Consider the following 12,661-nt stretch of genomic DNA (forward strand, 5'->3'; position numbering starts at 1 on the left):
GAGCTGCGGTTCGGAACCGGGCTGAGAAACTAAATCCAGTCGGTACCGGTCCTGGGTGGAGATGTAACATCCCGGATGTGGGGAAACGGCGTCCTGTAGTTCTACGCTAGAAGCCGTCGTAGCCTACATATACATACGTAGTCTACGTATTTAAATGTGATGTAGCCGATACGCACTGGCTGGACAGGCGGCGAAGAGAGGTCGCTGACGGACTGTGCGTAATGCTGAGTGGACAGCAGTATTTCTCGCTGTATGTTCCAGCCTAGACGGGCTACTGACAAGATATTTGCACTTCTTCTGCAGTGCAGCTCGTCATTACAACCAGATGCTCTCCGCCGGACCGGAGCCGTTCAGTTTTATGCCGTCCAAGCCGACCGGAGCCTGAGCCGAAGGATGCAGGTTAAAAATCAGATCTGCACCGAGCGGAGCAGCACCGACGACCCGGAGCAGGATGACAACCAGAAGAAGACCTCGTGTTTTTCCAACATAAAGATTTTCCTGGTGTCGGAATGTGCGCTCATGTTGGCACAGGGCACCGTGGGCGCCTATTTGGTGAGTTTCTACACAACAGTCAGCCACCATGGACACAATGTTGCTCTGAGTGGAACGTCGTATCCCAGAATATAACATGGGGTTAACGCAGCGCCCTTCATTCAAACACACCGACACAGGCAGACAGTGAGTAACGATGCGGTGCTTCCGCTGATACGGTTAATAATCACATTATTCTGATCACATAAGACTGTAATAATCACATCCTCCAGCAACCATGGGACGCGGTGCTTTCCCTGATTGATGTCTTGCTGCGTATTATCTATCAGGCCTATGCACCATCTGCATGACACAAAGCGCGTCACAGCGGCCGTAGGCTCCACGTTGTTGTTGGAGAATTTGATATGCGTATGGATGGTCTGTTTGAGAGCAGGTTACAAAACCATGGTCAGGAGGTCCAGTCAACCTGCCGGCTCTGCTACATTCTGCACCCGTATGCCTCAGTAATGCAGGGGGCCTTTGACACTGGAGGAGAGGCCTAGGAGATGACGTGATCAACACAACAGAAGCGACAATAGCTTAAATTGTATTTTCAGAAAAGCCTCGCTTCAGTATCTGCTCATTAACACTGCATTCCCAATATGTTCTGCATTGACATCTTTAGATTGATGTCAACATCATGAGAGCTAGGCTCTATTCAGCATCTATTGAATAGACGTTGATGGGTACAATGCGTTTAGGAACCAAAAGAAAATAGAAATGATTATTTATTATTAGTATTAATAATAATAATAATAATAATAATAATTATTATTATTATTATTATTATTATTATCATATTCATTAATAGTCATAGATGCAGAGGTGAAATTGAAGCATCTTCCCTAACAGTAAACCTATTTAAAAACCCTGCACTAGAAATGATGTGATTAATCAATATTGAAGTCCAATGAGTGTAATAGCAGCTGTTTATGGTTTGGCCAAAGCCAACCACAGCAGTTGTTGATGCATTTGTGTGGTCTACCTACATTAGTCAGAGTTGGCCCAACCACTTACTGTAAATCTGTATAAACATGAAAGATGACAATTGAATCAGTATTATCATTTGCCTGATCAAAGCCAAAGCCCCTGAAAGGTGTCAGCACAGTCCTGATACTATAAATAATTGCACATATGCAGTTTCAGTAGCTTCATTTTATTCTTCACGAGGGACAAGCTTTTGCTTGCTGGTTTGGATGAAAAAAACAACAAAAGTCCTCAATTGTATTGTAACAACATGAGATGATCTCAAGGATGAAGTCATGTACACCGCCATATTACCCACTAGAGCTGTTGAAAATGCTTTGTTTAGAAAAATAACATTCCAAAAAAAATTTTTTTTAATGATGTTTGGTGTTTGGTGAATACTGCAGCTTGGCAGAAACACAACTGAGTTGGTTTTAATGTGTTTTGCATTAGTCGCAAATTTGAAGTGCATTAGTGTTTACCTTGAAGACTGCAGTGGATCTTCCTCCTTAAACCAGCATCCCAAACCAAAAGTGCACCTTTAGCAAATCCTGCTGCAGCTAAAAGCACTGTAAAAGCACTGCTTATCCTCCACTGTATAAAATATTGTTTGTCATCATATTTTATTCTGTCTCTTTTTAATTCAGCCACTTTCTTGGTTCACATTGTGTGTTTATTCTCCCTTTTTCTTTTCAATAGCACATTGTTTTTTGCAAATATACCGTATTACAGTAAAACTTTGGAAAACAACAACGCTATAAGACTGAAAATCATCACTGTCAGCACAGCAGCACCTGCATAGCAACTTTCTATGGCTTAGTCTATTCATCAAACTGAAATGGGCATGCTTTTTTTCATTTCAATGTTCTCTGAAGGTGCTGACAAACCAAGGAGATGGTCGGTCCAATTTTTTCCAAAGTTGCAAAGTTTGTGAGTGAAGTAGAGGGACCGTAGGCACTGTGCTGCCGCTGGCTGATTCAGGCAAACACTGTTTTGTTGTATGTAGCAAAGGTTTGAATATCCGGTTTCCCTTTTTGTATGATGAATATAATACAGGAGCCTGCTGGCATGAAGAGCAGAACGTATGTAGTAGTTGTCTGTCGGCTGTAGTCTTTGCGGTGTCTTTAAGTGCAACTTTTTGGCTGAGACACAGGCGATGTAAGGAGACTCCACAGTCGGCCTGCGCTGCAACTAGTTCTTTGCTGTGTGCCTGGTGCGTCAGCGCCTTAAAGATCTACAACAATTTGTATTGTCTGTCAACATTTGAGTGGATTGGATCGGCTGTTCTTCATCAGCAGCCAATATGAGGCCATACATAAATCTTGTAGGACCGCAAGAATAAATCTTCACCCCGTTGTTTAGACTCTGTGACCTCTAACCATCCAGCCAGTGGCGTGTGCAGACTTTTTTTTTAATGGGGTGGCCCAGGTAGGGCACTGATATATGCAGGGGTGGCATCAAGTATATGCGAGTTCACAAACATGTCTGTGATCATAAGTAAGATCGTAAGATCGTAGTAAAGTGAAGTCATTTTTCAAGCAGAAATGCCAAACATTGCTTTGTTCCAACCTTTCAATTGTTAGGATTCAAAGCTTTTCTTTGTTTCATGTGACAGTACGTTGAATATTTGTGTGGCTGATTCTGGACTGTTGGTGGGAAAAAAAAGAATTGGAAGAAAAGAATTGTGACTTTTAAAAAAAGAAACAATTTATCTGTTAATTGGCAGATACATTTTTTTAATGAAAATAATAGTTGCAGCCCTTCTTGGTAATAAGAACAACAAGAACTAATCTGATTTTGCAATGGAGTTAGGTGTGAAATGAGAAACAGGACAAGCAATACAGAAAAACAATGAATGGATATTGTACATGATACGTTTGATTTCACCTGCATAGTAATTCTTCTTTTTTATCTGGAATTGCTTTATGAAGTCTTGGAGCCTATACTGTACCTTTTGCTGTGGACGAATTAACTACCAACCAACCATTTATCGTCAGTTCTGTAGATGATCTGGCCACTTCATCACTTATACACACCCAGAACACAGCTGGTACAATGTGTTTGTGTCCGTTTCATAATTAGTAATAGTTAATTTCACAACAGCTGCATGAGGTTTCTTGCCTAAAGCCACACACATGTACATATCCCTTTTTCCCAGGTTGGCATCAGGCTAGCCTCAGGGTTGTTTTGGGTGGAGGAGGAGTGGGGATGAAGATGTTGGAAACAAAGCAGCTCAGCTACTGTGTGTTATCAACAGGTTTGCTGTTGTTGGTTTGAGTGGCAGATGGCTGTTTCATGCCTGCGTTTAATACCCTGTCTTATTGTTTGACACAAACATTTAAATAGAGCGTAACATATATAATATGTTATACTTCTGACAGGTTGGTACTAGGGCTGGGCGATATGGATAAACTCAGATATTACAATATTCTTGACCAAATTCCTCAATGTCAATATTGTGACGATATTGTAAGGTTAAAAATTGGTGCTTTAACAAAATATCTTCACATTTAGATTTTAGATAAATAACCATCAATAATGTGGATATAATGACTCAGTGGTGTAAGGCAAATAATAGTACAGCTAGAACAGTCTGGTAAATTCAGAGAATTACATCACTTAACTGTAATTGTAAAAAGCCTTTAAAACCAGGAAAAGACTAAACTTACCATACAACGATATGACAATATTCAAAATCTAACAATACGTTAAAGTAAGTTAAAAATGAGACTAGATAACGATATGTAGTCTCATATCACGATATTGATATGATATCAATATATTGCTCAGCCCTAGTTGGTACAGTAAATAATAGTGTAGAAACGTTACATTATTAATTGCTCAATATAAAATCAAGTGTATAAAGTTAAAGTTAGTTGGTTGGCGTAATGTCATTGGCGGTCCTGAATGGCTGCTAGTTGTTAGAACACTTGCTCTCTCTCTCTCTCTCTCTGCCAGGTAAGTGTTCTGACCACTCTGGAGAGACGCTTCAACCTCCAGAGTGCTGATGTGGGTGTCATTGCCAGCAGCTTCGAAATCGGCAACCTGGCCCTTATCCTGTTTGTCAGCTACTTTGGCGCCAAGGCCCACAGACCCAGACTGATTGGCTGCGGCGGGATTGTCATGGCGTTGGGGGCACTGCTGTCAGCCCTGCCGGAGTTCCTGACTCACCAGTATGAGTACGAGGCCGGGGACTCGTGGCACGCCGAGGATGGCAGGGACGTCTGCTCCAACACCACCAGGTCAGAAAACCGAGACTCTGGGTTTAAATGTGGCAACAGAGCCAACACCAACATGATGTACCTTCTGCTGATCGGAGCCCAGGTTCTGCTCGGCATTGGAGCCACACCGGTCCAGCCTCTGGGAGTGTCCTACATTGATGACCATGTCCACAGGAAGGACTCCTCGCTGTATATAGGTGAGTAGCACTAAGCTACTGTAAAACTAAAGCATATCAGCTCGTTGTCAAGTGTGTGTTTATGGTAGTTATTGTTTAGAGGTGCTCAGTACATCAACGAACAGATCATACTGGATCACTCGTGTCATTGACTGATTCATCACTGCTGACTGAAAGCACTGTTGTCAGCTCAACCATGACATACAATATGTTCTATCCTGGTTAAAAGCTTAGTCAAACATCCCCAAAGCCAATTATGTTTTTTTATGTATTATGTGATAAATAAATTATGGTTGCTGAGCAAATAACCTTTTCAACAACATATAGGAAGGAAACAAGCAAAATATTTAAATTAATTCAGAATCACAGATTACAAACCTAAGGTGACCATTTCTGAGACAAAATCCGGGGACATTTTCAGATCAGAAGCATAAATACCTCCCAAACAGGTAATGTTTTTATCTTTGTAAACTTAAAACAGGAACACTGCCCCAGGGGCATCACTAGACCTAGAGCTGCACTGGGGCACAAGCCCCCCTAGGGGGGTCCATGGGCATGCTCCCCTGTAAGAAAATGTTGTCTATTTTAACGTTTAAATGCATCAATCTTGTGCACTTTGAAAAGAAATTCAGAGGTTAGACTTGATTATTCTTATCTATGGATGGAAATATTTGCGCTGTGGCCTGAAATATTTTACACTTCAGAATTTTAACCATGCACACACAGGTAGAATAGTTTGTTGCATGTTGTACCGATGCATGTGTTGAGTGAAGAGTTTGTGAGATATTTTACAGAGTAATGGGTGTGCAGAGATTTATGCAGAATGCAAATATGATAACATTTCATGTAAGTTCAATGTTAATTTTCTCGCAAACCATTTGTCACAGCAGCTGGTACTAATATCACTGGAAAGCTTAGATTCTGGTTGAGGTGGTTGTGCCAGACTCACGCATTTGGCTGAGTCTCTATCTGTCAGAGGGAGAGCAGGAGACGGTTGTGAAGAAGTTGGTAATTTCATGGCGCAGATTAATACTTTTGCATGCACTATATCCGTGTTATGTTCTCATTAGGGGCTGAGCCCCCCTAAAGGTCTGATCCTAGAATTGCCCCTGCTGCTACTTCATACTTGTACTCCACTACACCTCAGAGGGAAATGTTGTAATGTTTACTGCACTACATTTATCTGAGAGCTTTTGCTTTATTGCTTCACACTGGGCTTGTTTCTGCAACAGCTCATTGAGTATCGGATACAATTAAAACTATTGAGGAATTATTTTCCTTTGACATATTGGTCCAGTATTAAACGAGATCGCTGCAGTCGGCAACGGAGAAACAAGCTACAATGTAAGTTAATAGGACAATTGTCCAACTTGTATTTATGTTCATAAAAGTGCTTGTTTTGCCAAAACAAGCACTTTTGTCTGACAAAACTTTGGAAAGGATTTCTAAGGAGGTCAACCTTTCTGTTAAAAAGTAAGATCCTTTTTTAAACATAAAAAAGTCTGCGAAATTGCGTTCGCTAAACCCACCAGACTCCATGTAAATAAACAGTGATTTTAGCATCGTAAAATATGGGCATTCTAGAACATCTCTGAGCTCTGAGCAGCGCTTGCTCTGGCTGTCTTGAGTCAGTGCAACCATTTGGTCAATTTTTTCTTTCTTTCATTCCAATTTTGGGTCTATCAGTCACAGTGAAAACCAGGGACATTTCCGGGGACAGTCCCCGGAAACCGGGTCACCCTATACAAACCTTGCCTTGTTTTCACAACGTCATAAGCGGTGACAGTCGCTAACTGATGCGCTTGAAGAAATAGTTCAACATTTTGAGTAACGCTTAATGGCTTTTTTTTGCTGAGAGTAGGATGAGGTGATTGAGACACTAAATATGATGCTTAGCTTACCTTATCATAAAGACTAGAAGCAGAGTCCAACAGCTAGCTTAGCTCCGGCACGTGACTGTCGTCAAACCACAACTTGTCATTTATTTTTACATTTCTGTTTGTATACTAGTTTTCAGTCTTGATGCTAAGTTAAGCTAATTGCCTGCTGGCATTATCTCCATATTTACAGCACATAAGTGGTATCTATCTTTTTACCTAACTCTCAGCTTGAAGGTAAATAAGCTTACTTCCCAAAATGGTAAACTATTTCTTTAATGATGTATGTTTGGCCACTGACCTCGGCCTGAGGCACCCATAAGGCTCTAATATACTGTTATTGAAATAAAATTTGGAATGTTCACAAAGGCTGTTGAATATGACGCTGGGTGCAAATGCCAGTATACTCAATGAAAAGAAGATGAAGTGTACGGGTGCGGTGAAATAAATTATGTTGAAAATAATATTGATTGTGACATCCAAAACAACACAAGCTTTGGCTAAGCTAAAATTTACAACTAATAATCAATGAAGAATATTATTTAGAAAAAAAAACAGAAAACAAAGATCTTGATCACCGAACTAAACAACAACTAGCATTTGGCTTACTCACATTCCAGTTAACTGGAAGTAATAAGAATCAAAGGCTAATGGCATAATAAAATCTGTACAATCACAATATCTATCAAAGTAAATGGGATGATTATGTTGGCATAATTGAAACATGACTGTGACATTTAATCATTTGAATGTGCACTAAATGATCAACTGTCCTTAATTAACACAGAGGCTCATTTTAGAAAAATAAAATTACAATATTATATTCACCAAAATCTTATTACTGATATAATCTTCACTGAATCTTATTTTGTCATGATAAGTTAAACACTGTGGTTATTGACAGGTGCACATGTACGTAAAAGGGAAAGCAGGGGTTGGGAGCTAAGGCAGGTTTTAGGCTCTAGTTAATGTGCAGTGAGATGGATAGATACAAATGAAAGTGATACCCGAGTTACATCAGATGGTTTGAGATATTATGAGCAATGACTAGATTTTACTTTTACTTTACATCACAATGTGTACAACAATAAAACCGTTCCTACGATGCCATTTGCTGAAATGGTTTCGTGCTGGTCACTGAGTGTAGAATGCTCAGAAGGCCGTCAGGAGTCTAAACTATAAAGGAAGAATTCCATTTCAATATAAGACATCTACCATTTGAAAACAATTTTAGACATACAACTCTTTATGTAACTACAATGTGCATTTTCTCTAGAAAATGCATGTGAGAGTTGGAAGCTGTTAGCTGCTGCTGCGCCAGCTGCTCATTGAATGAGGGTACATGATTATAACATTTTACAGCAACGTTCTTCTTAAGACCAATGATATTGTTATAAGGAGCAATGAGCAGGTATTAAAACCTGAACCTTGTAATCTAACAGGGAACGCTGCCTGTTATCAGGGACTTAACCACAGAGCATGAAACCCAGAAAACTAATACATTTGCATAAAATATAACTTAACTTATTAATTCAAAAACTACCACTGCATACAGTGGTAATAAGTAGCAGAAATGTTGAAGTAATAATATTAGAAGCAGCAGTAATATTAGTAGAAATAGTAGCTGTAGAAGGGAATCAGACCTGCGACCACTGGTTTCCCAAGCTATTCACTATAACTCTGATAGACTGCCATTATACATTTGAACACTTTAAACAATTATATAAAATCACTGAAACAGATTAGAATAAGGAAAGTAATAGCTGACATCTCCCGAGGAAGATGAACATTTTGATGTTTAAACAAACAGACAGAAAGAAGTCAGAAGTAGATAGATGCAAAAAACGGCTGAATAATAGTGGTTAGCTGTGGCCAGCTAGGGCTGGCTCTCACACTAATAATATTGACCCCAACTAAGCCTTCATGCCAGTGTCTCTGCTTCTGATGTGCTCCTTAATCACTGAATCCCTACAAGCCTCAAAGGTGTCTGAGGTGAAGGAAAAGAAAAAAGTTCCTCCTTGCAGGATTACTGTGGATTATTATCTTAAATCCAAGGAGTATATAATTAATAGATCTGTATTCTCTAAACTAACTGCTGCAGTGTTACCACAGTCAGTGGCGCAAAAAGTGGGTATGCGCTATATATGCGGCACATTGGCGTGGCCATAGTAGGATTCGTAATATCGTGAGTGGGGGCGCCGTGAGCGCTGAGCGAACATGTACAGTAGTGATTTGTCATCTGTGGAAAAAGATGGATAAAACAAAAAAGCTGTCGGGGGCTAAAAAGAAAAAAGAAACAACAGCATGCAACAGCAGTTAAATACGTGGATGGTGAAAGGCAACAGGTAGGATTTAAAGTGTGACATCTGTGCTTGGAGGCTTGAAAATATTCATGTTAACAGACTAGCTAGCGTTAGCTAACACTGGGAATGTAGCAGCCAAATATTCATGTTAACAGACTAGCTAGCGTTAGCTAACACTGGGAATGTAGCAGCCAAATATTCATGTTAACAGACTAGCTAGCGTTAGCTAACACTGGGAATGTAGCAGCCAAATATTCATGTTAACAGACTAGCTAGCGTTAGCTAACACTGGGAATGTAGCAGCCAAATATTCATGTTAACAGACTAGCTAGCGTTAGCTAACACTGGGAATGTAGCAGCCAAATATTCATGTTAACAGACAAGCTAGCGTTAGCTAACACTGGGAATGTAGCAGCCAAATGGGAGTTTACAGCTAGCTTAAAATATGCAGAACTGAGGTTGCTGAGCTGAAAACTGGAAAATATAAGGTAGCATGTACAATAAATGACAAGAATCTGGAAAACATAACTAATGCTATAACTCTGGTACCATGGAATCATTCATAGATTTTGTGTTACCATTAGCTGTCAGACATACAGGCTAGGCCTATAGTTACATCTCTTGGGTGACATGGAAGCTGTACTTACAGGGTCACATCTCTCTCTCTCTCTCTCTCTCTCTCTCTCTCTCACTCTATTTAAAGGTCTCTGTGCTAAGTGGCTCTCCATATTTGTACTTTTTAAAATCCCCCAAAACAGCAGCACAACCTTACTGCAAAATAGTTGTCTTATCTGATGCCATCACTAGGCTGATTTAAGAATTGAATTGAGGCTGCTATATTTGACAGTGAGTTCATTTCATTCAGGTGTGAGGATGGTGGATCAGGAAAGACAGGGGAAGTCAACAGGTAGGTCTAACATTAGGTGGAAGTGTAGTTGATACCAACAGATTCATTTCTTAATATTATGGAAAAACTAATATGGAAAATCTATTACATAATGTTTGTTTGACAATATGTCTTAGTGGAAAAGAACACAGGCAAGGAGTGAATGAGACAGACATGAGGTCGGTGATGGCATCACACATGGCAACACAAAACTAAATGTCCAGTAGGGTTTGAAGTTCTGTTGACCAACCTATTCACTGTGTCCTTTTTGGGGAAAAAATAGTGCAGACAGAGATGGAAAATATAACAATTAGCCTATGTCTGACAGCGGGGACGTAGTAAACATATCAGAACGGGGGGCACACTTATTTATTTATTTATATGTTTTTTGTGGGGGGTGGGCGCCAAAAGTTTTGCTGCATACCCCTCTGACACTGGGTAGTTGCGCCCCTGACCACAGTCGACTTGCCAGTTATCACTTATCAGTCCGTGTCCCGTTGCTCATGCCAGCTACTCAGATTTTCTTCTGTTAATGTTACACAAACCAGAAATATATAGATGGTTGATAGGAGGAGTTCTTTTACAATTAAGGTTAACGTTCAATAATAAAAAAACAACTTGAATGAATCTTTCATGATCTCATCAAGACATATTTTTCTGTGTGTGTGTGTGTGTGTGTGTGTGTGTGTGTGTGTGTGTGTGTGTGTGAGTATATCTTAAATAAACATACATTACAACATACATTGATGTGTCTTGGTGTCATTGCGATGCACATTTTTGCTGATCTAATTTAAAATAAATGCATTCTAGCTGTCCATGGGCAAGTGCACACAATTTCTTCTTGGTTAAAAAAAGAAGATAGATACTCTATTACTTTATGTCATTAGTAGATTAGACAGGTCTAGCAACGTGTGCAGTATTGACAGTTTTGTCCTGCTCAGATAATGAGTTTGGCCAGTGGATGGAAATATCCCTGGCTGTTAAACAGTTAGTTATGTATGTTGGGATGCATGTGTCCATCAATACTTGTGCTGTTTGATGCTCTTCCTTGCTGAATGGTGTCATTCACTATTATGTTGTATCCAGTGGCTCCACTGAATGTGCCATGGGTACTACACAACAAAAGGACTGTGTTTCTAAGGTTAGAAAAGCAGTCTTGTGAACACAAGATTGCAGAAGTAAAATTTGAGAGCCAATATTTCCTGTATTGTTGTGGTTGACGGGGAATTGTGGACCAGATCCTGCCCTGCTGTAAGCAGTTATACTTACAGCAGAAACCAAAAGGTCAACATAACCCACATCACAGCCTGTCTGCCAAAGTTGCCAAGGCAACAGTAAAGAGACAGGCACTGAGGCTGTGTGCCATTCCTGTTTGTCTCATTGCCCAGCGACCTGCTAGCACAGATCTAGGAGATGGAGAGAATGAGACAGAGTCAGACTCCCATTTGTACAAAAATAAGACTATAAATGTAAAAATGTTTTTTTTAATAATAGAATTTATTTTTGTAATTTATTTACAAAAATGATACAGCCAGTGGGAAAATGCACTGGTCAATCTAAAAAAGTTACCCTTTATTGTCCTCTTATTGGTATTGTATCTGTAATTATCGGTCATTGTTATCAAGCCTGAAATTCCATTTCTGTGCATCTCCTGTTATGGCGGTTCACACTCAATTGCAAATTTTACAGCTGGGTAAGACATTCAATTATTATATGATAATGTATGCTAGTAAAATCACCATCCATCACATTAAGGCTTAAAGAGCTGGGGTCCTTTCCAGGTAGGAGGTTTAACAAACTCTGAGTCTAACCCTGAACTCTGAGTTGATTTACCCTGAGATGGGAAACTCTGAGTTTTCGGTTCCAGAACAACTGATATGAGTTGGTTCAATCAACTCGGAGTATGTTCACTCAGGGTTATGCGCGTGCACAAAAGGCAGTATGAATGGAGCCATGATTCTACGATTCACCATGGTAACAACCACAAACAAACGGGTCGGCGGAAATACTCATGCGCACAAACAGCGAGTTTGAACATGTATTTCGTTGAAAAAGCAAGACAGCGGCAGCTGCTGCAAAAGAGAGAGAATTGGTGTGGGAGAAAATTGCTGCTCGAGTCAATGCGTACACATTCACAGTGTATTAATTTTATATTTAATCACAGTTAACTTATAATATTACTGGTGAAAACTGGAATTGCATTACACCTATAATTTCATTTAGGTGCAATCCTGCCTATATATAGGCTAGTTTACTTTTTACTAATCCCATTCTGAGGCTGCAGCACCATGATCATTAACAGAACTATAGCCTAATGTATAATCATTTATTTCTTTTTAATGGCTCTACTGTCCAGGGAACACTACAAAACGTTTAAAAAACATTTCAGAGCGAGTCACACTTTTCTGATGGCTCTGCATACAGTGGCTTTACTATTACAGTAGGCCTAGGCTATGATCCGCTATCACTGTTATAAAGAAAACTGGCGTTTGCAAAAAACGTAATGCGATACAAAGAATCTGCTTGGATGTTAAAGCCTGTCCAAGATGGTTGATGTTAGTGATATGAGGACGGATAATGTATCTACATATCTAATGGACTGTGATAAAAAATACCTCTCAAATCGGTTATGTGGAAATAAAAATAGGCTACATCTATAGTCTGGACTCAATACCGACGTAAACTCTCTGTGAATTAATAC

General features: G+C 39.8%; 1 protein-coding gene across 1 annotated transcript in view; it reads left to right on the top strand.

Moving 5' to 3' along the window:
* LOC114556906 (solute carrier organic anion transporter family member 3A1) overlaps nt 1-12,661 on the top strand; it is a 40,363-nt gene continuing 27,702 nt past the window's right edge. Inside the window, exons 1-2 of the mRNA XM_028580037.1 lie at nt 1-552; nt 4,456-4,915. Of these exons, the coding sequence (XP_028435838.1) occupies nt 253-552; nt 4,456-4,915 (760 nt within the window). The 5' untranslated portion in view covers nt 1-252. The remainder of the gene's footprint in view (nt 553-4,455; nt 4,916-12,661) is intronic.

The sequence above is a fragment of the Perca flavescens genome, chromosome 1 (assembly GCF_004354835.1).
Source record: "Perca flavescens isolate YP-PL-M2 chromosome 1, PFLA_1.0, whole genome shotgun sequence".
NCBI lineage: Eukaryota > Metazoa > Chordata > Actinopteri > Perciformes > Percidae > Perca > Perca flavescens.